This window comes from Thalassophryne amazonica, chromosome 1 (assembly GCF_902500255.1).
Source record: "Thalassophryne amazonica chromosome 1, fThaAma1.1, whole genome shotgun sequence".
NCBI classification, from domain to species: Eukaryota; Metazoa; Chordata; class Actinopteri; order Batrachoidiformes; family Batrachoididae; genus Thalassophryne; species Thalassophryne amazonica.
In genome coordinates, this window is record NC_047103.1 from 162,865,050 (window position 1) to 162,890,296 (window position 25,247).

At 39.2% G+C, this 25,247-nt stretch overlaps 1 protein-coding gene across 1 annotated transcript in view; it reads right to left on the reverse strand.

The window, feature by feature from the left end:
- tns1a (tensin 1a) overlaps positions 1-25,247 on the reverse strand; it is a 278,657-nt gene that overhangs the window by 69,196 nt on the left and 184,214 nt on the right. Inside the window, exons 12-17 of the mRNA XM_034178303.1 lie at positions 17,655-17,767; positions 17,497-17,557; positions 17,334-17,409; positions 14,657-14,786; positions 13,312-13,377; positions 13,086-13,211 (exon numbers count right to left, since the gene is read on the reverse strand). Coding sequence (XP_034034194.1) covers positions 13,086-13,211; positions 13,312-13,377; positions 14,657-14,786; positions 17,334-17,409; positions 17,497-17,557; positions 17,655-17,767 — 572 coding nt within the window. The remainder of the gene's footprint in view (positions 1-13,085; positions 13,212-13,311; positions 13,378-14,656; positions 14,787-17,333; positions 17,410-17,496; positions 17,558-17,654; positions 17,768-25,247) is intronic.

Sequence of the window (25,247 nt, forward strand, 5' to 3'; positions counted from 1 at the left end):
TAGATAGATAGATAGATAGATAGATAGATAGATAGATAGATAGATAGATAGATAGATAGATAGATAGATAGATAGATAGATAGATAGATAGATAGATAGATAGATATATTTAGAGATAGATAGAGATATCTATACATCTATACATCTAGATAGATAGATAGATAGATAGATAGATAGATAGATAGATAGATAGATAGATAGATAGATAGATAGATAGATAGATAGATAGATAGATAGATAGATAGATAGATAGATAGATAGATAGATAGATAGATAGATAGATAGATAGAAACAACCTAGCTTCCAATCCAATCCAGCTTTATTTATCAAGCGCTTTAAAATCACCCACAGGGTCCAAAGTGCTGTACAATAAGACAATAAAATACATAAAAATAACTCAATAAATACATTAAAATATAAAATGCATTTAAAATGCACACAGCTCACAGGCACAGCATTTCACTTAGTGTTAAAAGCCAATGAAAAGAGATGATGCACAAGTGATGAAGCCTGTGGCAGATCTTTCCAAAGATTTGGTGAAACAATCCACAAAAGTTCATAATTTTTCACATAACTTGAGAAGACACATGAATTCATTTTGGTGCAGAGCAAATAAAAACTAAGGTATTTTTTAAATTTTGAAAAAAAAAAAAAAAAAAAAGCCAGGAATGTATTATTATATAACAGCTGAGTGGATCCTTGTCATTTGATTGGTTCTTTGTATGTCACGTGACATGGATTATTCATCCCATTTGTGGTGCATTGTATTTACAGAGCAATTTGGCTCCATTTAGCGTGTAAATTTGGCTCCATACGTTTGGTACCATTGCAGTCTGCACACACACACAGACACACACACACACACACACAATAAATCCACTCCACTGTAAGCCGTCTGGAGGCATGAAGAGCTGTTAGGAGGAAGTTAGAATGAAAAGCTGGACTAATTTCTGACGTAATTTTTTTCACTGCACTGAGGAAGTACAGTCTTTTTTTTTTTTTTGGAAGTACACGCACACAAGCATGCATGGACGCTGACGGATGACAATTTGATAGAGCTAATTGACGGTGCTAGTTCTTCAAAAACACACACACAAAATCCTCCGTTGTAAACTGTCTGGAGGCATGAAGAGCTGTTCAGATGAAAAGCTGACGTGATTTTTCGCTGGACTGAGGAACAGTCTTTTTTTTTTGGACGTACAAAGTCAGTATCACTGGACTACACGTCACAATTTGGACTCCTATTTAAAGTTTGTGTTGGACTTTAGAAGCAGTGAAACACCAAAATGTACTTTCCATTTCTGTTGTTGATAAATGAATAAAATATCAAATGACAAGGATCTACTTTAGCCGTTATATAAAACAAATAATGAATGTTTTTACATTCTTTCAATGGAACAAATATTTAATTCTGTGAAAGCTGGAACATACCATTCAACTTGGCTTTGCCTCGTTGAATGGTATGTTCCAGCTTACTCATGAAATATTTGTACCATTGAACCCATAAACATTCATTATTTGTTTACTATTATTACTTCCACCAACAGAATTAGAGGAAGTAATAATATGTTTTTTCCTCAATATCATCAGAAGGAATTTTTTCTTACCACTGTCACCTGTGTTCGTGCTCTAGGGGTTGGTAAGGTTAGACCTTACTTGTGTGAAGTGCCTTGAGGCACCTTTGTTGTGATTTGGCGCTATATAAATTAAATAAATTGAAATGACTGTGATAACTGTTATATTTATGTCATTTTTTCACAAAAAATGTATCTGTTGTTACTTATTCCTGTTCTTTAAAGTGAGATTTTACTTTTTTTTTTTATTATTGGAAGAAAATTTGCAACAAAAAGCAAGTGTTTAAAAATGAAAACAAATAAACATAAATCATCTGCAAACCGACCCATTTTATAAAATGTTTTAAAGTGAATTTATTCTGGCTAAAACTGGGACAGTCCTGGTTGGAAACTGTTTTATACAAAAGATTTCCTTAAAAAAATACACATATCTAAACTAACTGAAAAGTGGTTTTGGTTAGAAATAAATAATTTTGAGGTAAAATAGATATAAAAAACAAAATTTGTTCTGCTAAACTGATATTTTGAAGTATTTTCTGACATTTTATACATATGCTACCATCTCAGTTAACCATAATGATAACTGAGTTATCAGGTCATCAGCGACCCAAACGGTGACCTCCGCCACGGTTTGACCTGTGGGTCAAAAGGTGTCCCACTGCAGGGTGATTAGTGGAGCAAAGCTTGGTGCACAGATATCGCACAGAAAATCTGCAAAATGATACAGTGCACATGCAGGAATTTTACAGATGCATGCTGACACGGTGCACAAACAGCTCAATGAATAACTTCACGTGTATTCTTATCTTACCCCAGTCAGCCACAATTAACAACTGCCGCCACAGTCGGCACAAATACGTTATGTTATAGAAATCCAAGCAACCCATCTCTCCGAATAAGAGCAGGCATCCGTGTGAAATACCCACGATGTAAAGCTCGCTAATCCCACACGGGCTTTAAAGACACTATTTGTCATCGAGTCTTTTTAAATGGACTTCCAAGGTCACTTAAATCTGGCGTCGGTGGGAGTTCGCTGAGGCCCAGAGGCATCGAAACATCAATGCCCGAGCATGAAATGTCTATTTAACAGCCAGGCGATGTGTGAAGGCTTCATATGGTGGACGATGACTGATTAATGTCCACCGCAGAGACTAAAAATAACTCTGTCGGGAGGTGTGTTGTGTCCAAGCATCTGTGTCAAACATCTACTTATTAACAATATTTTAGAATTAATACTTGTACTGGACGGACACCATCACTCTTCTTTAAGAAGTACAAACACACTTCATTTTCTGTTTTGAAAATCGTGTGTGTGTGTGTGTAAGAAAATTTAGATTTGCCAGTTATAGAAATGCTCACTTCTTTATTATAAATCTTTTAATATTTTATAGCAAATTTCATATAAATGTAAATATAGTATTAAGAAACCATTTCTCTTTCTCTTTCTTTCTATGAGTCTTGAATAATTTCTTTCATATATTTGCTAAACCGGGGAGAGGTGGGGTACATCCTGGACAAGCCGCCGGTCTTTCACAGGGCTGACACATTAAAACAGACAAACACATTCACACACTCACCTACCATTAATTTAGATATATATCTTCAGAATATTAAAAAAATAGTTTTTTGTTTTTATTTTTTTAACTGTTAAAATGCACGCACCAAACACAAAAGGAGTCCACACAGTGCGCTTTGTGCACTGTGGGACACGGTGTTGCTGCATCAGCTTCCTCTAATCATTCAGATGACAACAGCGAGCAAGCGAACCCTGCAATTAAAAAAATGAATAAACTGGCTGAGAGGATTTTCTGCTGAGTGTTGAGAACGCTCCCGCCCATTCAATTAGGACCGAACTTGCACACCAGGCAATTCCCACCGACCTTCTTGCAACACAGCAATTACCACAGCGGTCCAACGGGGGAAGTTCATGAAAAATGGAACGGTCTATGAAAGGCTGTTAAAAAAATCTTATACTGTGGGCAACGTGAACGCAGCCCCGTTATGGCTGCCAAGCCCTGACTCAACCACATGATTCCAAATGGTGATCAAAAATGTCATCACTGCTGAGAGGACCCACGTGTCTGATCACAGCATCATGCCTGACATCAAACTGTTCTCGTCAGAGAATAACTCCAGGAATCTCTGTCAGCCATTCTGAGATTCTACACTTTTGTTCATGAGCAGGAATCAGAAGAACGAGTGGAAATGAAAACCTGCACTGAAGGGATGTCACAAACTAGACGAGCACTCAGAGCGCACATACTGAACCTCCAAGTCAACACTGTTTGAATTAACATTGTTCTTTGTAACTGAGATTTATTCCTTTAATCTCTTCTTTGACCCCAATCTATGACTCCGATCCCCACCTTTGACCCTGATCTCTGGTCTTGAATTATTCATTTCTATTATAACATTCTTTCAGGCTCAGGTTGGACAATTTCTGAGGTGAATGAATGCAAACCATCACCAACAATAAACACAAGAGCAATCACAGATTTCTGATGTTCGCCAATCCAGATCTGGAGTGTTCCATGCCCTAATATCTATCTGTGGTGAAAATTTGGTGAGAATCCGTGAAGTAGTTTTGACATAATCCTTCAAAGCCTATATACGAGGTCTGTCAATAAAGTAACAGTCCTTTTTATTTTTTTCAAAAACTATATGGATTTCATTCATATGTTTTCACGTCAGACATGCTTGAACCCTCGTGCGCATACGTGAGTTTTTCCACACCTGTCGGTGACGTCATTCGCCTGTGAGCAGGCCTTGGGAAGGAGTGGTCCCGCCCCCTCGTCGGATTTTCATTGTCTGGAATGGTGGAATGAAAAGGACTTTTTTTCCATCAGAATTTTTTCAGAAGCTGTTAGAGACTGGCACCTGGAAACCATTCGAAAAATTTATCTGGCTTTCGGTGAAAATTTTACGGGCTTCACAGAGAATAAGGTCTGTTACTACAGCTTTAAGGACCCTTTTAAGGACGCTCGGCACGCCGTGCTTCGAGCTGCGACGACGCGGCACAAGCCACCGGACCATTTCTAATCGGATGGCTCTGTGGATACGAGACCATCGTGTGCTCTTTCTCTGGTTATCACAAGAGCTGGACATCAGCCATTTTCTGGCAGATTTCACTTTTAACAAGAGATTTTGTCATGGAAAGCCGCGCGGAGGCTTCACGCGTAAAGACCGATTCGCTTTGGAAGCGAGACAAAGGAACACCTCCGTTTCGGCGTGTCAGAGGACAAGTTTGGACATGTCTATCTCGGCTTTCAATGCTTACCAGTCCAGTAAGTATCAGTGAAATTGTGGAGAGCTGGACATCAATCAATCAATTTCAATCAATTTTATTTATATAGCGCCAAATCACAACAAACAGTTGCCCCAAGGCGCTTTATATTGTAAGGCAAGGCCATACAATAATTACCTAAAAACCCCAACGGTCAAAACGATCCCCTGTGAGCAAGCACTTGGCCACAGTGGGAAGGAAAAACTCCCTTTTAACAGGAAGAAACCTCCAGCAGAACCAGGCTCAGGGAGGGGCAGTCTTCTGCTGGGACTGGTTGGGGCTGAGGGAGAGAACCAGGAAAAAGACATGCTGTGGAGGGGAGCAGAGATCAATCACTAATGATTAAATGCAGAGTGGTGCATACAGAGCAAAAAGAGAAAGAAACACTGCATCATGGGAACCCCCCAGCAGTCTAAGTCTATAGCAGCATAACTAAGGGATGGTTCAGGGTCACCTGATCCAGCCCTGTCCAAACTTGTCCGCTGACACGCCGAAACGGAGGTGTTCCTTTGTCTCGCTTCCAAAGCGAATCGGTCTTTACGCGCGAAGCCTCCGCAGGGCTTTCCATGACAAAATCTCTTGTTAAAGTGAAATCTGCCGGAAAATGGCTGATGTCCAGCTCTTGTGATAACCAGAGAAAGAGCACACGATGGTCTCTTATCCACAGAGTCATCCATTTAGAAATGGTCCGGTGGCTTGTGCCGCGTTGTCGCAGCTTGGAGCACGGCGCGCCGAGCGTCCTTAAAGGGGTCCTTAAAGCTGTAGTAACAGACCTTATTCTCTGTGAAGCCCGTAAAATTTTCACCGAAAGCCAGATACATTTTTTGAATGGTGGATGAATGAATGAATGAATGAATGGATTTATTTGGCACACACACAAATCCGAAAGAACAGAAACATACCAATAATATGAATGTTATATAAACAAACCTGTGAGTCCGAAAGGGTGTGGGCAGAAGCAAAGCTTATCAACGCCCACTCCTGCTAGTATGAGTCCAACAATTATAACAGTCATAACAACATATACACAAATTCACAACACACTACATATCAACACAGACATACACTTCAATATTCAATTACATTTCAATTCATGTATAAGTATGTTATGTATAAAGCGCCAAATCACAATAAACTTGGCCCAAGTCACTCCATATTAACCCTGCTGACCCCCAGAGCAAGCACTAGGCAACTGTGGTGAGGAAAAACTCCCTCTTAGGAAGAAACCTCAAGCAGACCAGGCTCTAGGGGGTGACCCTCTGCTTGGGCCGTGCATATATACCTGTATACGTACATACATACACACATTATATACATATATACACTTATACACACACATATACACACTCATATATATACCTATATACATACCCACTAACACATAAATAAATATACAATACACACATATACACATACATACATTTATACCTACACATATATATACATACCCCTACACATATACACATATATATACACGCACACATATACATACATATACACACACGTGTATACATATATACACATACATACTACATATATGCATATACATATATACACACACATATACACATACATATTAACTGATTGATCATTTATTTTGAGTTTGACAAAATAAGCATTTCTTTGACATCTACATTTACCCACATTGGGTTGAAAAGAACAGGAGATACAAACATACACACATACATACCCGCGCACTTAACCCAAAAAGGGGTGGGATGAAGACGAATTTATTTAATCCCACCCCCAAATACCCATACGTTATTACTACCAAGTGTGACCAATATTCCTTTTTTATTACTATGTATTTGATATCATATATTAGTGATGAGTATCTATAATAATAATAATAATAATAAAAACAATTCCCACCATAATAGACAGTAATAATGACAATAATTATTGTCAATCAAAAAATGTTTTTTTTTTTATTTCTATTATTATTATCATTACCATTTTTTTTATTGCTATTGATATTGCTGGTGTAATTCCTTAAGCGATTTTCATATGTCAATAAATTCCCCTCATTTACTCAGAAAATGACTATTTAAAAGGACTATTCTTGTGTGTGTCGATGGTAATTCTGTCTCAATATATATATATATATATATATATATATATATATATATATATATATATATATATATATACATACACATCATACATGCGAACATACAGACACAAAATACACACATACATCACCTATACACACATGTATACACATAATACATATACATATATACAATTATGCTACATTCATTTTATTATTTTATTAATTTAATTACCTTAACTTTTTTTTATTAATTTATCATTATCATTATTATTATTATTATTATTTTCTTTTTTTTTTTCTTTTTTTTTCCCCTTACCCTCCTTCCCCATTTGTCATGTGTGTGGTGCATTAAAAGATGCAAAGTATTTTGTAAACCTGCTGCCAGAGAGGGGTCGCCCCCTGACACAGGTCCACCCTTTGCTGAATGTCCTAGGCTCTGCATTAAAAGACAAGGTTTTGGAGTCTGCTGACAAAAGGGGGAGATCTTTGAGCAACAGACCCCCACTTGCCGACCCTGATCTGGTGATAATGATGTAAGTGATGTAAGAGGGGGAAACAAGGAGGAAAGAAAAGGAAAAGTCTTTTTATGTATCAATAAACTTACATATGTACATATTTATATAAATGTAAAAATATACATATATGTATATACATACATACACACCCACATATACATACACATTATACATACACATATATACATACATACATACACATATATATATACGTACACACATGCATACACACACATACACATATATATACGCATACATATATACATACATACATATATATGATTCCCCCTCTCTCTAAGTTATTACCATCGGCACCATACTTCTATTTGACTAGCATTTCAACTACAGGATCGTGATGTATAAAAATAATACTTTTAACCATGGTTACGACACCGGCAATAACAGGTATTATGCAAATATGTTAACATCTATTATATTAACAAACATATAGTAAGATTTTATTATCATTATTATTATTATTATTATTATTATTATTATTAATATTTTTATAATATAGTTTACAATTATGGCTATGATATATATAATTAAATTGATGTACAGGATAATTCCAGGTATTTTATGAAAGTTTGTGTGTCCTAGCGAGACCCCTTCTATTGCTGACAAGGCAAAAAAGCAAAGGTAAATTAACTAGAAATAAATTAAAAAGATGTGACGATCACGCACCTCTCTCCTCATTCATGTATTTCAACAGAACCATTTCTTTGTATCTGTTTTTGAATTGATGGATGTTAGGACATCACTTGAGCTGAGGTGCCAAACTATTCCACAGCTTAATGCCACACACGGACACACAGAAACTTTTCCTGGTAGTTCTCACTGCCTTGACTTTAAAGTTACCACATCCCCTCAAGTTATAGCTTCCTTCTCTCTGGGTGAAGAGACTCAGAATATTACTGGGTAATGAGTTTTTACTGGCTTTATATAATAATTGTGCAGTGTAAAAATTAATGAGATCTGGCATTTTCAACAATTTGGAAATGCCAGGTGACAGGTCACAGTCTCTAACAGCTTCTGAAAAAATTCTGTTGGAAAAAAGTCCTTTTCATTCCGCCATTTCCAGACAATGAAAATCCGATGAGGGGGCGGGACCACTCCTTCCCAAGGCGTGCTCACAGGCGAATGACGTCACCGACAGGCATGGAAAAACTCACGCATGTGCACGAGGGTTCAAGCATGTCTGACGTAAAAACATATGAATGAAATCCATATAGTTTTTGAAAAATATTAAAAAGGACCGTTACTTTATTGACAGACCTCGTAAAATGACTCTAGATCCAGAATCTGAATCCACATCCAGATCACCTCCAAAATTGGGTGGAGTCTTCCATGCCCTACAATCTATCTCTAGTGCAAATTTGGTGAGAATCCGTGAAGTAGTTTTGACGTAATCCTCCAAAGCGTATATAAAGTGAAAGCTTGATCCAGAATCCAAATCAAGATCCAGACCACCTCCAAAATTGGGTGGAGTCTTCCATGCCCTACTCTCTATCTGTAGTGCAAATGTGGTGAGAATCTGTGAAGTAGTTTTGACGTAATCCTTCAAAGCGTACATAAAGTGAAATCTTGATCCAGAATCTGAATCCAGATCCAGACCACCTCCAAAATTGGGTGGAGTCTTCCATGTCCTACTGTGTATCTGTATTGCAAATTTGGTGAGAATCCGTGAAGTAGTTTTGATGTAACCCTTCAGAGCCTATATAAAATGACTCTAGATCCAGAATCCGAATCCAGATCCAGACCACCTCCAAAATTGGGTGGAGTCTTCCATGCCCTACTATCTATTTGTAGTGCAAATTTGGTGAGAATCCGTGAAGTAGTTTTGACGTAATCCTTCAAAGCCTATATAAAGTGACTCTAGATCCAGAATCCGAATACAGATCCCGACCACTTCCAAAATTGGGTGGAGTCTTCCATAACCTACTATCTATCTGTAGTGCAAATGTGGTGAGAATCAGTCAAGTAGTTTTGACGTAATCCTTCAAAGCGTATATAAAGTGAAATCTTGATCCAGAATCTGAATCCAAATCCAGACCACCTCCAAAATTGGGTGGAGTATTCCACGCGCTACTATCTATCTGTTGTGCAAATTTGGTGAGAATACGTGAAGTAGTTTTGACGTAATCCTTCAAAACCTATATAAAATGACTCTAGATCCAGAATCCAGATTCAGATCACCTTCAAAATTGGGTGGAGTCTTCCATGCCCTACTATCTATCTGTAGTGCAAATTTGGTGAAAATCCGTGAAGTAGTTTTGACATAATGCTTCAAAGCGTATATAAAGTGAAATCTTGATCCAGAATCTGAATCCAGATCCAAACCACCTCCAAAATTGGGTGGAGTGTTTCATGCCCTACTATCTATCTGTTGTGCAACTTTGGTGAGAATACGTGAAGTAGTTTTGACATAATCCTTTAAAGCCTATATAAAATGACTCTAGATCCAGAATCCAGATCCAGATCACCTCCAAAATTGGGTGGTCTTCCATGCCCTACAGAATCTGTGAAGTAGTTTTGACGTAATCCTTCAAAGCATATATAAAATGAAATCTTGATCCAGAATTCGAATCCAGATCCAGACCACCTCCAAAATTGGGTGGAGTCTTCCATGCCTTACTATCTAGCTGTAATGCAAATGTGGTGAGAATCTGTGAAGTAGTTTTGACGTAATCCTTCAAAGTGTATATAAAGTGAAATCTTGATCCAGAATCCGGATACAGATCATGTCCAAAATTTAATGGAGTATTCCATGACCTAATATGTATCTGACTTGAAAATTTCATCAAAATCCCTGCAGTAGTTTTGATGTAATCCTGCTAACAGTAATCCTTCAAAGCCTATACAAAGTGAAACTTGATCTGGAATCCGGATTCTGGTTCACCTCCAAAATTTAGTGGCTTCTTCCATGGCCTAATAATCTATCTGTGTGAAAACCTTGTCAAATTCCATGCAGTAGTTTTGACGTAATCCTGCTAACAGTAATCCTTCAAAGCCTATACAAAGTGACACTTGATCCGGAATCCAGATCCGGTTCACCTCCAAAATTTAGTGGCTTCTTCCATGGCCTAATAATCTATCTGTGGTAAAAATTTTGTCAAATTCCATGCAGTAGTTTTGACGTAATCCTGCGAACAGTCAGACAAATAAATAAACGCCAGTGATTTTATTACATCCTTGGTGGATGTAATAAAGGCAAACGTAAGTCAGTCTGTCTTGTGTGTCGTCATGTCCCAGAGGAAATAGTAGAGAAGCTTGAATCTTTGACTGGACTGGGTTGCTTGACGCGAGGACGTTTCGCTTCAAATCGCAGAAGCTTCCTCAGCTAAAATTCTTGCTCTGGTAGTCTGACTTCTGTCTTGACTCTTGTAGAGAAGAATAAACAGAAGCCAACAAAAGCTGGAGTTTTTTAAACCTAACCAGATCCCTCCTACCGAGAGGCCGACTGCTATAGGCTAGTGACTAAACAATAGCTCTAATTAGCACCTATTGTGCTCTAGTTAGCACTCTCCTAATGACAGGGCAGCTGTCCCTCCTAATGATGGGACGGAAGCCTCTCCTGATGGCTCCCTTGACGGCTCTCCTGATGAGGTGAATGACTCATTACCATGAACAAAAGACTGAAACTGCTTTGACCTGCGTACCCCATTGTAAACAGGGGATAAAGCGTGTCTGAGACCCCCTCCCCGGTTAAGGCTGGGTTTCAACTGTTTCACATAGAATGCTTCCTTGACACCTCACTCAAACCATTTCTTCTCTCTGGCTAAGATGTTAACTTCCTTGTCCTCAAACGTGTGGTTAGTGTCTTTCAGGTAGAGATGAACTGCAGACTGAGGTCCATTTGTGCCCTCTCTGCGGTGCTGGTATAGCCTTTTGTGTAAAGGTTGCTTAGTCTCACCTATGTAGTGTTCGTTACAGTTTTCCTGACATCTGATAGAATACACTACATTGCTCTGTTTGTAACTAGGGATCCTGTCCTTAGGGTGAACTAATTTCTGTCTCAAGGTGTTAACCGGTTTAAAGTAAACTGGGATTTTGTGCTGTCTGAAGATCCTCTGTAGTTTTTCTCCTACTCCTGCTAAATAAGGGAGAGACACTTCTCTTCTTCTTGTCTCCGTCTCCTGTCTATCTGGTCTCTTTGTTTTCTGGGACTTCTGCACTTTGTCCAGGGACCATCGTGGATACCCACATACTGTGAGGGCTTTCCGTACAAGTTATTGTTCTTTAGCCCTTCCCTCTGCAGTTGTGGGCACCTGTAGGGCTCTGTGTTGAAGAGTCCCAGAGAAAAGGTGGTCATAAAGTTTGAAGTATGCCGTGGTGTCAGATATAAAGATGGGTGCAAATGCTGTTGCAGGTTGAATAGAAGTGTGTCTTTCCACACCAGGAGATGGTGTTTTTTGGTCATAGTGACAGACTGTGATAATTTATGCTTTTGAATCATCTCTGCTGTAATTTCAGTCCAGGAAAATAAAGACCAAGTCTAAATTCAGGTCTATGAGCATGCTCCCCTTTAGCACCCACCCAGGCAGACACCCTGGTCCATCCCCACCTGAGTCGGTTTCCGCCTGGCCCAGTTGTTGGAGTCCTCAGCATGAACACACCTGGGTGCTCCATCCTGTTCACAGAAAAATGGTTTTAACTTGCTTTCCCTCATTGTGCAACTGACACCAAGTCATTGCTGCAGTATCCAAGGAAACCCAAGCGAGATCTAGTACAAAAGACATCCAGTCACTACCCTAGCTCACTGGTTAGAGTCTACATCTCGCATTTTTCCAATAAGACAGGAACATCCAAGGCCATAATGTCTCATCAAAGATATCAGAGTCAAGCACCTCAGTCCAATGAGCTCATGGCTCCATGACTCTCAAACCGACAAGCCCCCAAAAACTACACAGAATACATGCTTTCCTTTAAAGTAGGTAAAGATTACACAAAGTAGGAGCGTGCGTTTGCCCAGTATTCACCACCAGGTGACAGGAGACCCAGGCCAAGAGGAAACATCAAAGATTACAAGACTGCAAACCCATCGTATCGCCTCTTGCAAGAGTAACTCCCATACTCCAACAGTATATGGTCCTGATGGCTGCTGCATTCATGCCACTACTTTAGCTTCAAATAAACAGTTTTATTGAAACTGAATTAATTAACAAATGCAACCTTTGCAATTTGGATATTTGACATTTCAAACATGGCATAAAGCTCAGCACAAAGCATGACCTCTGCAAAAGAGTGAATAAGAAGGCGAAACCACAAATTGCTGGAGTCCTGGCATTGCACGACAGGCAAGAGTGGACGGAGGACGGATTGGAGGTGGAGAGACTTGAGGTTGGATGTGTTTCACGTTACACCGTCCTGGGGGAGGGGGCAGTCATGCTCAGGGTGCCTGACGCCCCTCCACATCTACAGCAGCTATTTAAAGGCCTAATTGACAGACATAAAGACGGGAGGAGGAGGGTTTGAAAGGAAGAGTCTCTCTTGAGCATCAGTCTTGGCTCGTTTCTCATGTTTTACTAATGTAGCACACTTTTAAACTGTGTCAACGCACAAACTCTAAAGTAGAAACCCAAAGTACCTCATCAGATATCAGACCGCAGCGCTGGCACACGAGGTGCCGTGTTCGCCTCTGTCAGTAACTGTGTACGTACCGTTCTCGCCCTCTGCTGCATCCTCACAGCGTTGGTTGAAGTTCTCGTACGAGTCCCAGCGGATGAGGGGGTCCTGGGTGTTGTAGTCCACAGAAACGCTTGGCCCGTTCTCCAGGTGGCTCAGGCCTGAGGACCCCAAGGCATGAAGGGTAGCATATTGTTTTTCAAAAATTTTATTAATATTCTAGTGCTCATTCTACCCACTGAGTTCATAAAAGTGGATTACCTTTGATTTTCTCTGGCCCATATGAGAAAACAAACTCCACTTTGCCATATTCTGGGAATCTCTCATCTGTGCAGAAACAGGAAGTGCACAAGCAGTCAAATATCCAACAATTTGACATTTTTAAACCTACTGTCAGTGTTGCCTTAAGTGGATAAGGAAACACTTCATCCTCACTAGAAAAAACTTCGTTATTATCAATCATGAGCAGAATGTGGCTTCCTGATGCAATGATATGCATTTGACATTTGACCTTGATTTCTAAAAACAGGTTCGTGCTCAGGCTTATCCACTCTGCAGTCACCTCTCCCCACCACCCGGCCAGTTTGTTACCATGATAACTAAAAAACAAACAAACAAACAAATAAAAAATAACAATAAATGTTCTCACTAAATTAATATTTCTATATAATGAGACCAAACAAACTCGGGTGCATTAAAATCAATTCAAGAAGGACCAGTTTTCCTTGTGTAATATCTCTTAGGCATGTATTTTATTTCAATTTCAATTTATTTTCCTTTATATAGTGCCAAATCACAACAGAGTTGCCTGAAGGCGCTTCACACAGGTAAGGTCTAACCTTACCAACCGCCAGAGCAACAGCGGTAAGGAAAAACTCCCTCTGAGGAAGAAACCTCAAGCAGACCAGACTCAAAGGGGTGACCCTCTGCTTGGGCCATGCTACAAACATAATTCACAGAACAATTCACAGACGAATATACAAGAATTGCTGTTGGTGCACAGGACAGGAGGGTCGCCAACACAAATGCAACTCCCATCTCTGGATGGAGCTGCACCTTAAACAGAGAAAAAAACAGAATCAGACATCAGAAAGACAAAAAATACTGTATAATTTGCCAGCATTAATCAACAAGAAAAACATGTATGAGACCTGCTGGATGGTTGGTGTAAAGTGGATTAACGATGGATTAGGAGCAGGTGTGGTTGTCAGTGAGACAAACAGTTTCAGCACTACAACTACAAAAACAAAGTAATTCCTTAATTTTTTTATTGTTTCACATCACTTATGTTTTAAAACTCAAATAACGCTGTCATGTCTCCACACAAACAAAAGGATATATTGTTAAATTTGTTTTGATTTTTGTGGATTTAGTGACAAAAGCAAAAAAGAGTGAGGGACATGGCCAAGTGAGGTACGCAGTAAATGGGGTCTGAGAGAGAGAGAGAAAGACATTTGTTTTCTTTTCTTCACATTCAATGCAAGACAAATGCAAACAGCATAAAAAAAAAACACTTTATAGAAATTTGCATGAAACTGTTTTGATCTCTGTTTGGCTCTCTTTCTGATTTGACAATACCATAAGTGCAAAAACAGACAACAGTTACCTCTGAAGGTCTCGTCCAGCTCATTCTTCCCGAAAACTACGCCCAGGTCGTGGATAGCACAGGTGTGGAACTGCACCCTAAACACCATGTCTCTGGTGGCGTTCCTGTAGCGTTTGTGGTAACACTTCAGCTACGGTGACATTAAGAGTCAACAATCAGTGAGAGAGCAGCTTTGGACATCGACAGAACAATCAACAGTTAAATGTAACACTTTTGTTTTTGTTGCCAATTTTCAAGCACTGAATTGAATACATTTGTGATTTCTTTCATGCAAACAAATTGCTTGCTTCTCTAAAAAGCAAAAATCTACCAATGTCATGTTTGACCAGTCCAAGACACTTCTGTGCAATAATCATGCTGTTTGATCAGCATACGCCACACCTGTCAAGTGGATGGATTATTTAGGCAAATGTGAACTAACAAACAGAATTTTTTTAATTGCAAAGAAGATTAGAGGGAAATCAACCTTTTTTTGCACATAAGTCTTAAGTCTTTTTAAGTCAAGAAAAATTGGAGCAAAAACAAGTGATGCATTGATGCTTTTGTTACAGATAATTGATATTTTACATGAAACTGAGCACCAGTGAGGAATAAATAAATAAATAAATAAATAAATCACATCTTTGGTCCATCTTCATTATACAGACCCATCAAAGGAAAAAAGGGGTTTAAAAAATTGATATATACTGAAGGGGAAATTTAGCACTTTTATATACTTCTTATATACACTTGACCCAGCTATCTTAGCTAATTATAGGCCAATCTCCAACCTTCCTTTTCTCTCAAAAATTCTTGAAAGGGTAGTTGTAAAACAGCTAACTGATCATCTGCAGAGGAATGGTCTATTTGAAGAGTTTCAGTCAGGTTTTAGAATTCATCATAGTACAGAAACAGCATTAGTGAAGGTTACAAATGATCTTCAAATGGCCTCGGACAGTGGACTCATCTCTGTGCTTGTTCTGTTAGACCTCAGTGCTGCTTTTGATACTGTTGACCATAAAATTTTATTACAGAGATTAGAGCATGCCATAGGTATTAAAGGCACTGCGCTGCGGTGGTTTGAATCATATTTGTCTAATAGATTACAATTTGTTCATGTAAATGGGGAATCTTCTTCACAGACTAAAGTTAATTATGGAGTTCCACAAGGTTCTGTGCTAGGACCAATTTTATTCACTTTATACATGCTTCCCTTAGGCAGTATTATTAGATGGTATTGCTTAAATTTTCATTGTTACGCAGATGATACCCAGCTTTATCTATCCATGAAGCCAGAGGACACACACCAATTAGCTAAACTGCAGGATTGTCTTACAGACATAAAGACATGGATGACCTCTAATTTCCTGCTTTTAAACTCAGATAAAACTGAAGTTATTGTACTTGGCCCCACAAATCTTAGAAACATGGTGTCTAACCAGATCCTTACTCTGGATGGCATTACCCTGACCTCTAGTAATACTGTGAGAAATCTTGGAGTCATTTTTGATCAGGATATGTCATTCAAAGCGCATATTAAACAAATATGTAGGACTGCTTTTTTGCATTTACGCAATATTTCTAAAATCAGAAAGGTATTGTCTCAGAGTGATGCTGAAAAACTAATTCATGCATTTATTTCCTCTAGGCTGGACTATTGTAATTCATTATTATCAGGTTGTCCTAAAAGTTCCCTAAAAAGCCTTCAGTTAATTCAAAATGCTGCAGCTAGAGTACTGACGGGGACTAGAAGGAGAGAGCATATCTCACCCATATTGGCCTCTCTTCATTGGCTTCCTGTTAATTCTAGAATAGAATTTAAAATTCTTCTTCTTACTTATAAGGTTTTGAATAATCAGGTCCCATCTTATCTTAGGGACCTCATAGTACCATATCACCCCAATAGAGCGCTTCGCTCTCAGACTGCAGGCTTACTTGTAGTTCCTAGGGTTTGTAAGAGTAGAATGGGAGGCAGAGCCTTCAGCTTTCAGGCTCCTCTCCTGTGGAACCAGCTCCCAATTCAGATCAGGGAGACAGACACCCTCTCTACTTTTAAGATTAGGCTTAAAACTTTCCTTTTTGCTAAAGCTTATAGTTAGGGCTGGATCAGGTGACCCTGAACCATCCCTTAGTTATGCTGCTATAGATGTAGACTGCCTGGGGGTTCCCATGATGCACTGTTTCTTTCTCTTTTTGCTCTGTATGCACCACTCTGCATTTAATCATTAGTGATCGATCTCTGCTCCCCTCCACAGCATGTCTTTTTCCTGGTTCTCTCCCTCAGCCCCAACCAGTCCCAGCAGAAGACTGCCCCTCCCTGAGCCTGGTTCTGCTGGAGGTTTCTTCCTGTTAAAAGGGAGTTTTTCCTTCCCACTGTAGCCAAGTGCTTGCTCACAGGGGGTCGTTTTGACCGTTGGGGTTTTCCATAATTATTGTATGGCCTTGCCTTACAATATAAAGCGCCTTGGGGCAACTGTTTGTTGTGATTTGGCGCTATATAAAAAATTGATTGATTGATTGATTGATATACGTAAAACGTCCAACAACTCTGAATAAAATTGCTGAAACACAGACAAGACAGAAAGCGTTATAGCTACATGCATTAGCATGTACAGATATAAAAATACATTGAAAACAAAGATGGGTAGTTTTACTAATTAAATAAAACCTGTGATCATTTCAGCCTGTGAAATCTTACCAAGATGTCTCCCTTTAGAAGCAGACCAGGCTCAATAGTGATGCAGATACTGGTGTTGCTGTCTCCTTGCACATTGCTGTGAAAAACAAAACATTTTTTTTATTAATTCAACAACTGGTTCCAGTTAAGAGCCAAACTACACTGAAAAAAAAAGTTTCCATACTATATTCCTGACGTATAGACAGGTTGCATGGCCTGGTAGATCTTCAGGAAAGGACGGCAGCCTGGAAAACCAGATGGAGGAAATGTTAACCTATGTACCAAAAACATTGGGGGGATAAGAATTTTTTTGTTGTTGTTTCTGTGAAAGTGCCCCCTCACCTCCTTTGGACTCAAAGTTGGGAATGCCATGCATGATGACATGATGCAGAAACAGAGGTTTATTGTTGATTTTTATGTGACCAGACAGAAGGCCGTTGAAGTATCGGACATATCTGCAGAAAACAAACAAAAACTGATTCATAAATACATTTTGAAATCTCAAAGCCGTGTCCCACTTCCACACTATATACTTGCACCACTGAACATACATCATACATGAACATTTCAGTGGTTTCACAGAGTGCATTCACAGGGAAGAATACACAATGTGCATGTAAAGATGTCAGACTATGTTTAAAAACAGACACATGCATAAAATCTTATTATATCCACCTCTTCAGCAAGTTAGCGTCGCTCACCGGCAGTCTTAAAAACAGATTTTGTTTGAAGCCAATAATACACCCAGGGTTAGGGTTGTGACATATGTTACAGAAATCTAAAATGAGCTGTGTCAGGTTTAAATTTTGTTCACAGCCAAGTCTTTCTGCATGCACAGACAGAATTTTGGGACTTTGAACATGTTTAACTTGAAACCCTAATCATATTTAGCTGTAAAGGGTAGGTAAAATTTGCACAATATGACCCCTTAAATTTTCATTGACATTCAGTTCAAATTTTGCTGTAGTTCAGACAAGAAGGTTATTTATTTCAACATTTCCTCACTTATTATTCACCCTTGTGATCAAAAGTATTACCATTATGTCATTATTAAGATCATTATTCATAACTTTATTTTTGTAGGACTTTAAGGATAAAAGAAACTTAAGTGCTTCAGAATTACACTTTAAATCACCAAGATTAAAACATTAGAAGCAGAAAAAAAAAAAAAAAATCCTGACAGCAATAACCTCTGCAAAAAAGATTATTTTATTTAAGGCCTCTTACTAATAATTAAAAATATTTTTTGATGCCTTTTTTGAGATTTATTTTAATTATATACATAGCACAATTATTTAATACAAATACTTAATTGTGCTCAACACCATTTAAGGAATTTTGCCAATGGAGATTTTGTTTAATCTGATATTTTGGCCTGAATATCATGTGATGTCCACACAGAGTCCAAAAGAGAACAAGATTAAACTGTTGTCAATAAATTAATCTCTTCATGGAAAAATTTAATTCCGTTTCATTCCGTTGACCTCTGGGGTAGGTTCCAGCTCCCCGTCACTCTTAATTTGAATAAGGGGGTTTTAGGAAATGGATGGATATTTCTGACATCTCTTGTGGAATAAAATGTTGATGCAGGGCAGATTCTGACCTGAAGGTGGCACCAGAGGAAATGTCAAAGTTTTTGGAAAACAAAGAAATAAAAATCTAGACCGTTAACAACTATTGTAGCAATTTGTGAATATTTAAACCATTCTGTTGTTTCTAAGAAGACTTTCTAGTACTGGAATACTAACAGCCCCCCACCCCCCCACCCCCCCAACAGCATTAGTGCCCATCAGCTGCATCAGTAATTCCCACTTCGTCTCTAAACCAGTCTCTTTCCACACCAGGAAATATTCACTTGAATTGTTGTGTCCAGAGACCAGCTGGGGGTCTGCTCAGTTTAGTGCAGTCTGGTTGTTAATGATAATGATGATGACACCAAACGTGACCTTGACCACGAGCTCGTCCCACATAGACGCTCCTGTTGCTCTGCTGACAGCAGCCAGATGGTTTCGCTTCTCTGAAATTCAATTAGACTGAACCCGGATCCAACGAAAGCACTAACAAGGGCCGGAATTAGCTCTGGAGCTCCATGTTCAACATCAGATAATGTGCCCTGAGAATGTTAAAGAAGAACTTACAGGGTTTTGGGTTTTTTAAAACCTCAAGGAGATAATGTTTGCACTGTTTTAAATGTTTGCAGGATAACTCGGAATGTAGTAATGAACAGGATTCAATGTAATTTGGTGAAGAGATAGATGTTTACGGAAAATAAGTGATTCAATTTTGGAGCTGATATGGAATATATTCTGGAACTAAGACCCAAAGGAATGTTTGGGACATGGTAACATTTACAACCCCTGGCAAAAATTATGGAATCACCAGCCTTGGAGGATGTTCATTCAGTTGTTTAATTTTGTAGAAAAAAAAGCAGATCACAGACATGACACAAAACTAAAGTAATTTCAAATGGCAACTTTCTGGCTTTAAGAAACACTATAAGAAATCAAGAAAAAAAGATTGTGGCAGTCAGTAACGGTTACTTTTTTAGACCAAGCAGAGGAAAAAAATATGGACTCACTCAATTCTAAGGAATAAATTATGGAATCACCCTGTAAATTTTCATCCCCAAAACTAACACCTGCATCAAATCACATCTGCTTGTTAGTCTGCATCTAAAAAGGAGTGATCACACCTTGGAGAGCTGTTACACCAAGTGGACTGACATGAATCATGACTCCAACATGAGAGATCTCAACTGAAACAAAGGAGAGGATTATCAAACTCTTAAAAGAGGGTAAATCATCAGGCAATGTTGCAAAAGATGTTGGTTGTTCACAGTCAGCTGTGTCTAAACTCTGGACCAAATACAAACAACATGGGAAGGTTGTTAAAGGCAAACATACTGGTAGACCAAGGAAGACATCAAAGCGTCAAGACAGAAAACTTAAAGCAATATGTCTCAAAAATCGAAAATGCACAACAAAACAAATGAGGAACGAATGGGAGGAAACTGGAGTCAACGTCTGTGACCGAACTGTAAGAAACTGCCTAAAGGAAATGGGATTTACATACAGAAAAGCTAAACGAAAGCCATCATTAACACCTAAACAGAAAAAAAACAAGGTTACAATGGGCTAAAGAAAAGCAATCGTGGACTGTGGATGACTGGATGAAAGTCATATTCAGTGATGAATCTCGAATCTGCATTGGGCAAGGTGATGATGCTGGAACTTTTGTTTGGTGCCGTTCCAATGAGATTTATAAAGATGACTGCCTGAAGAGAACATGTAAATTTCCACAGTCATTGATGATATGGGGCTGCATGTCAGGTAAAGGCACTGGGTAGATAGCTGTCATTACATCATCAATAAATGCACAAGTTTACGTTGATATTTTGAACACTTTTCTGATGTTTGAGGATGATGAAATCATTTTTCAAGCATCTTGCCATAGAGCAAAAACTGTGAAAACATTCCTTGCAAAAAGACACATAGGGTCAATTTCATGACATAGGGTCAATGTCAACGAGCAGATGTGATTTGATGCAGGTGTTAGTTTTGGGGATGGAAATTTACAGGGTGATTCCATAATTTATTCCTCAGAATTGAGTGAGTCCATATTTTTTTCCTCTGCTTGGTCTAAAAAAGTAACCGTTACTGACTGCCACAATCTTTTTTTATTGATTTCTTATAGTGTTTCTTAAAGCCAGAAAGTTGCCATTTGAAATGACTTTAGTTTTGTGTCATGTCTGTGATCTGCTTTTTTTCTACAAAATTAAACAACAGAATGAACATCCTCCGAGGCTGGTGATTCCATAATTTTTGCCAGGGGTTGTAATTCAAAATGTTGTGAGGGCATGTTGGTGAAAATAGGTGAGCAGATGGATAATGTCCTGTAAAATGAGGGATGTTATTTTGAATGTGATCCTAGACATATATTGAATTCAGGATAAGAAGATTTAAGCAATATATGACTGTGGCACTGTCCGAGTGCCCTGTAGTTTTTTTTGTTTGTTTGTTTGTTTTTTGGCAGAATTTCCTATTCACTAATGACAAGTAAAAAATGCTAAGAAAAAAAAACTTGTTTTAAGATGAAAATGCAGACATTTAGAGAGAAATTGATTGTTTTGCTATATGCTGAAAAACTATTGCACTTGATGACATCACAAAGGGAATTTGAGGTGGCGAGTTTAGACATTAATGGGTCAACCAGACAAAGACAACCTAAAATGAGCACAGAATTTGTTTTTTTGTTGTTGTTGTTGTTGTTGTTTTTCCAAACTGGTTGCAGCCAGAAAACTCACTGCAGGAACCACACGGGTCGGCATAGTTCCAGGTTTAGCTATTTGCAACCTTAGCACTAAACTGTTGGTGCTAATCACTGTTAGCCACAAGTGCAGGATGGATGAGTGAACAAACTGGAAAAGGTTGTTTCTGCATGGGCAGGTGGCTTTAAATGAGGTTTCCCACAATGGAAGAATTAAAAATATGCATTCAGGAAAATTATTCCAGTCTTCAAGAGGACATAAGTGGTCTGTTATCTGTTATCTTATTCAGCGGCTAAGCTAACAGCCAGGCTAACACTTACACCTGTACTTCCAAACAAGATAAATACAGATGTGTGAATCCAGGCATTTCATCACTAATGATTTGTATTTACCAATACAAAAAATACATGCCACCACCTATACGAGTTATCGCTTTGTGATCTGACTCACAGATCTCAAGTTTAATTTAAACAAGCTAAAAAAATGCAGTTTTTAGTTAACTCACAACCTCTGACCGATGCAAGTAGTTTACAACATATTGATATGTTGTAATGCTTTGACATTTGCTTATCTGAGAAAAGAACGCACATTAATTGCCCCGTGTACCAACTATCACACACAGACAATCTTTATCTGAAATGGCTCGGCCTATTTCCTGGACAAGCCACACCAATTATTATAGCTAACTGGCTGCAAAACGACCACATGGCATCTTTAATGTGAGTGTTTCGAGCGTTCCCAGCAGCAGTAGATTTCTCTCGTCTCTTGATACTGATGTCATGTCACACATTCCAGGCTGATGCCTCCAGAGGCACAGATATATCTCAATCAGGAAATGGCAACAAGGAGCAGGGAAAGCCTAGAGAGCTGCTGCCGAACTCACTCATGGTGTTTCTTATGTTTCAGTGCCTCCCACTGTTATGTCAGCGTCACCTAAAAAATTAAGCTAGAGCTAGTAACATGATACCCACTACTTGACTAAAAATACAACATAACGTGACAGCGAAATCATAATATATAGAAGGTGTGGCTGGTGAATACATCAAAACTTTTCATCTGTACTGCAAATTAGTGATGCCAAACTCACTTTTTCTAAATGCTTACAGAAAACATGCTGAACACTGGCACCTGCTGGACAGTTCACGAATATGGTTCCATGTGAAATTATGAATTTCATATTTAATGGCTACCGTCAGTGTACAGTGTGGACATGCACACGCATGCCTGTTGCTTATTGTGTGATGTTGCTGCATGCTAATTAGCGAGGCAGTGAAATAATTGGGCAGGGGTAGTTAGCTTGATAAATCACTTGATTTGATTAATTTGTGTCATTTTAATTGTTTCTTTTTAAAAGTCAGATACTTTATTATTATGTTGTTCAAGTACTTAATTGCATGAAATGTGCAGTACTACTGCTACTAGTCTTGTTTTGCTAACAAATGGCAAATTGTACCAATTTTATTAGCAACGTTTACTTCATTATAGCAAGGATAATGTTACAAGGCTAGTGTTGTTCATTTCTGCTGCTTTAGGTGTCAGCAATAAAAAAAACAGATGGATTATTGGCTGCCAATGCAAATTTGGGTGTCAAAGTTCATTAATGTGGAACTTGATGCAAATGATTCACACAGAGGGACTAAATATTATAGTTGCTTTGGTGGAGCCACACTTCTTCTTTGTCTTTCGGCTGTTCCCATTAGGGGTCGCCACAGCAGATCAATCGTTTCCATCTCACCCTGTGCTCTGTATCTTCCTCTGTCACACCAACCACCTGCATGTCCTCTCTCAGCACATCCATGAACCTCCTCTTTGTCCTCCCTCTTCTCCTCCTGCCTGGTGGCTCCATCCTCAGCATCCTTCTCCCTATATACCCTGGGTCCCTCCTCTGCACATGTCCAAACCATCTCAATCTTGCCTCTCTGACTTTGTCTCCAAACCGTCCCACCTGAGCTGTCCCTCTGATATGTTCATTCCTAATCTTGTCCATTCTTGTCACTCCCAAAGTGAATCTCAACATCTTCAGCTCTGCCACCTCCAGCTCTGCCTCCTGTCTTTTTGTTAGTGCCACTGTCTCTAAACCATACAACATAGCTGGTCTCACTACTGTTTTGTAAACTTTCCCCTTCACTCTTGCTGATATTCTTCGGTCACAAATCACTCCTGCCACCTTTCTCCACCCACTCCACCCTGCCTGCACTCTCTTCTTCACCTCTCTACTACACTCTCCATTACTTTGAACAGTTGACCCCAAATATTTAAACTCATCACCACTTCTACTCCTTGTAACTGCACTATTCCACTGGGCTCCCTCTCATTCACACACATGTACTCAGTCTTGCTTCTACTGACTTTCATTCCCCTTCTCTCCAAATCATATCTCCACTTCTCCAGACTAGACTCAACTTGCTCTCTACTCTCACTACAGATCACAATGTCATCTGCAAACATCATAGTCCATGGGGACTCCTGTCTGATCTCATCTGTCAATCTGTCCATCACCACTGCAAACAAGAAAGGACTCCCACCTCTACCTTGAATGAGTCTGTCATTCCGACTGCGCATCTCACCGCTGTCACACTATTCTTGTACATGTCCTGCACTACCCTAACATACTTCTCTGCCACTCCAGACTTCCTCATACAATGCCACAACTCTTCTCTTGGCACCCTATCATAAGCTTTTTCTAAGTCCACAAACACACAATGTAACTCTTTCTGTCCTTCTCTGTACTTTTCCAACAGTATTCTCAGAGCAAACATTGCATCTGTAGTGCTCTTTCTCGGCATGAAACCATATTGCTGCTCACAGATCTTCACCTGTTTTCTAAGCCTAGCTTCTACTACTCTTTCCCATAACTTCATGCTGTGGCTGATCAGCTTTATGCCTCTGTAGTTACTGCAGCTCTGCACATCACCCTTGTTCTTGAAAATAGGAACCAACACACTTCGTCTCCACTCCTCAGGCATCCTCTCACTTTCCAAGATTTTATTAAACAATCTGGTTAGAAACTCTACTGCCATTTCTCCCAGACATTTCCATGCCTCCATTGGAATGTCATCTGGACCAACTGCCTTTCCACTCTTCATCCTCTTCATAGCAGCCCTCACTTCTTCCTTGCTAATCTCTTTTACTTCCTGATTTACTCTCACTACATCATCCAGCCTTTTCTCTCGCTCATTTTCTTTATTCATCAACTATTCAAAATATTCCCTCCACCTTCTCAGCACACACTCCTCACTTGTCAGCACATTACCATGTGCATCTTTTACCACCCTAACCTGCTGCACATCCTTTCCAGCTCTGTCCCTTTGTCTGGCCAATCGGTACAAGTCCTTTTCTCCTTCCTTACTATTCAACTTCTTGTACAGCTCGCAATATGCCTTTTCCTTTGCTTTTGCCACTTCTCTTCTCGCCTTACGCTGCATATCCTTGTACTCCTGTCTACTTTCTTCATCTCTCCGACTATCCCAAAACTTTTTCGCCAACCTCTTTCTCCTTATGCTTTCCTGGACCTCTTCATTCCACCACCAAGTCTCCTTGTCTTCTTTCCACTGTCCAGATGTCATACCCAGTACTGTCCTAGCTGTCTCCCTCACCACATCTGCAGTACTTTTCCAGTTGTCCAAAATTGCTTCCCCTCCAACTAGTGCTTCTCTCACATGTTCGCT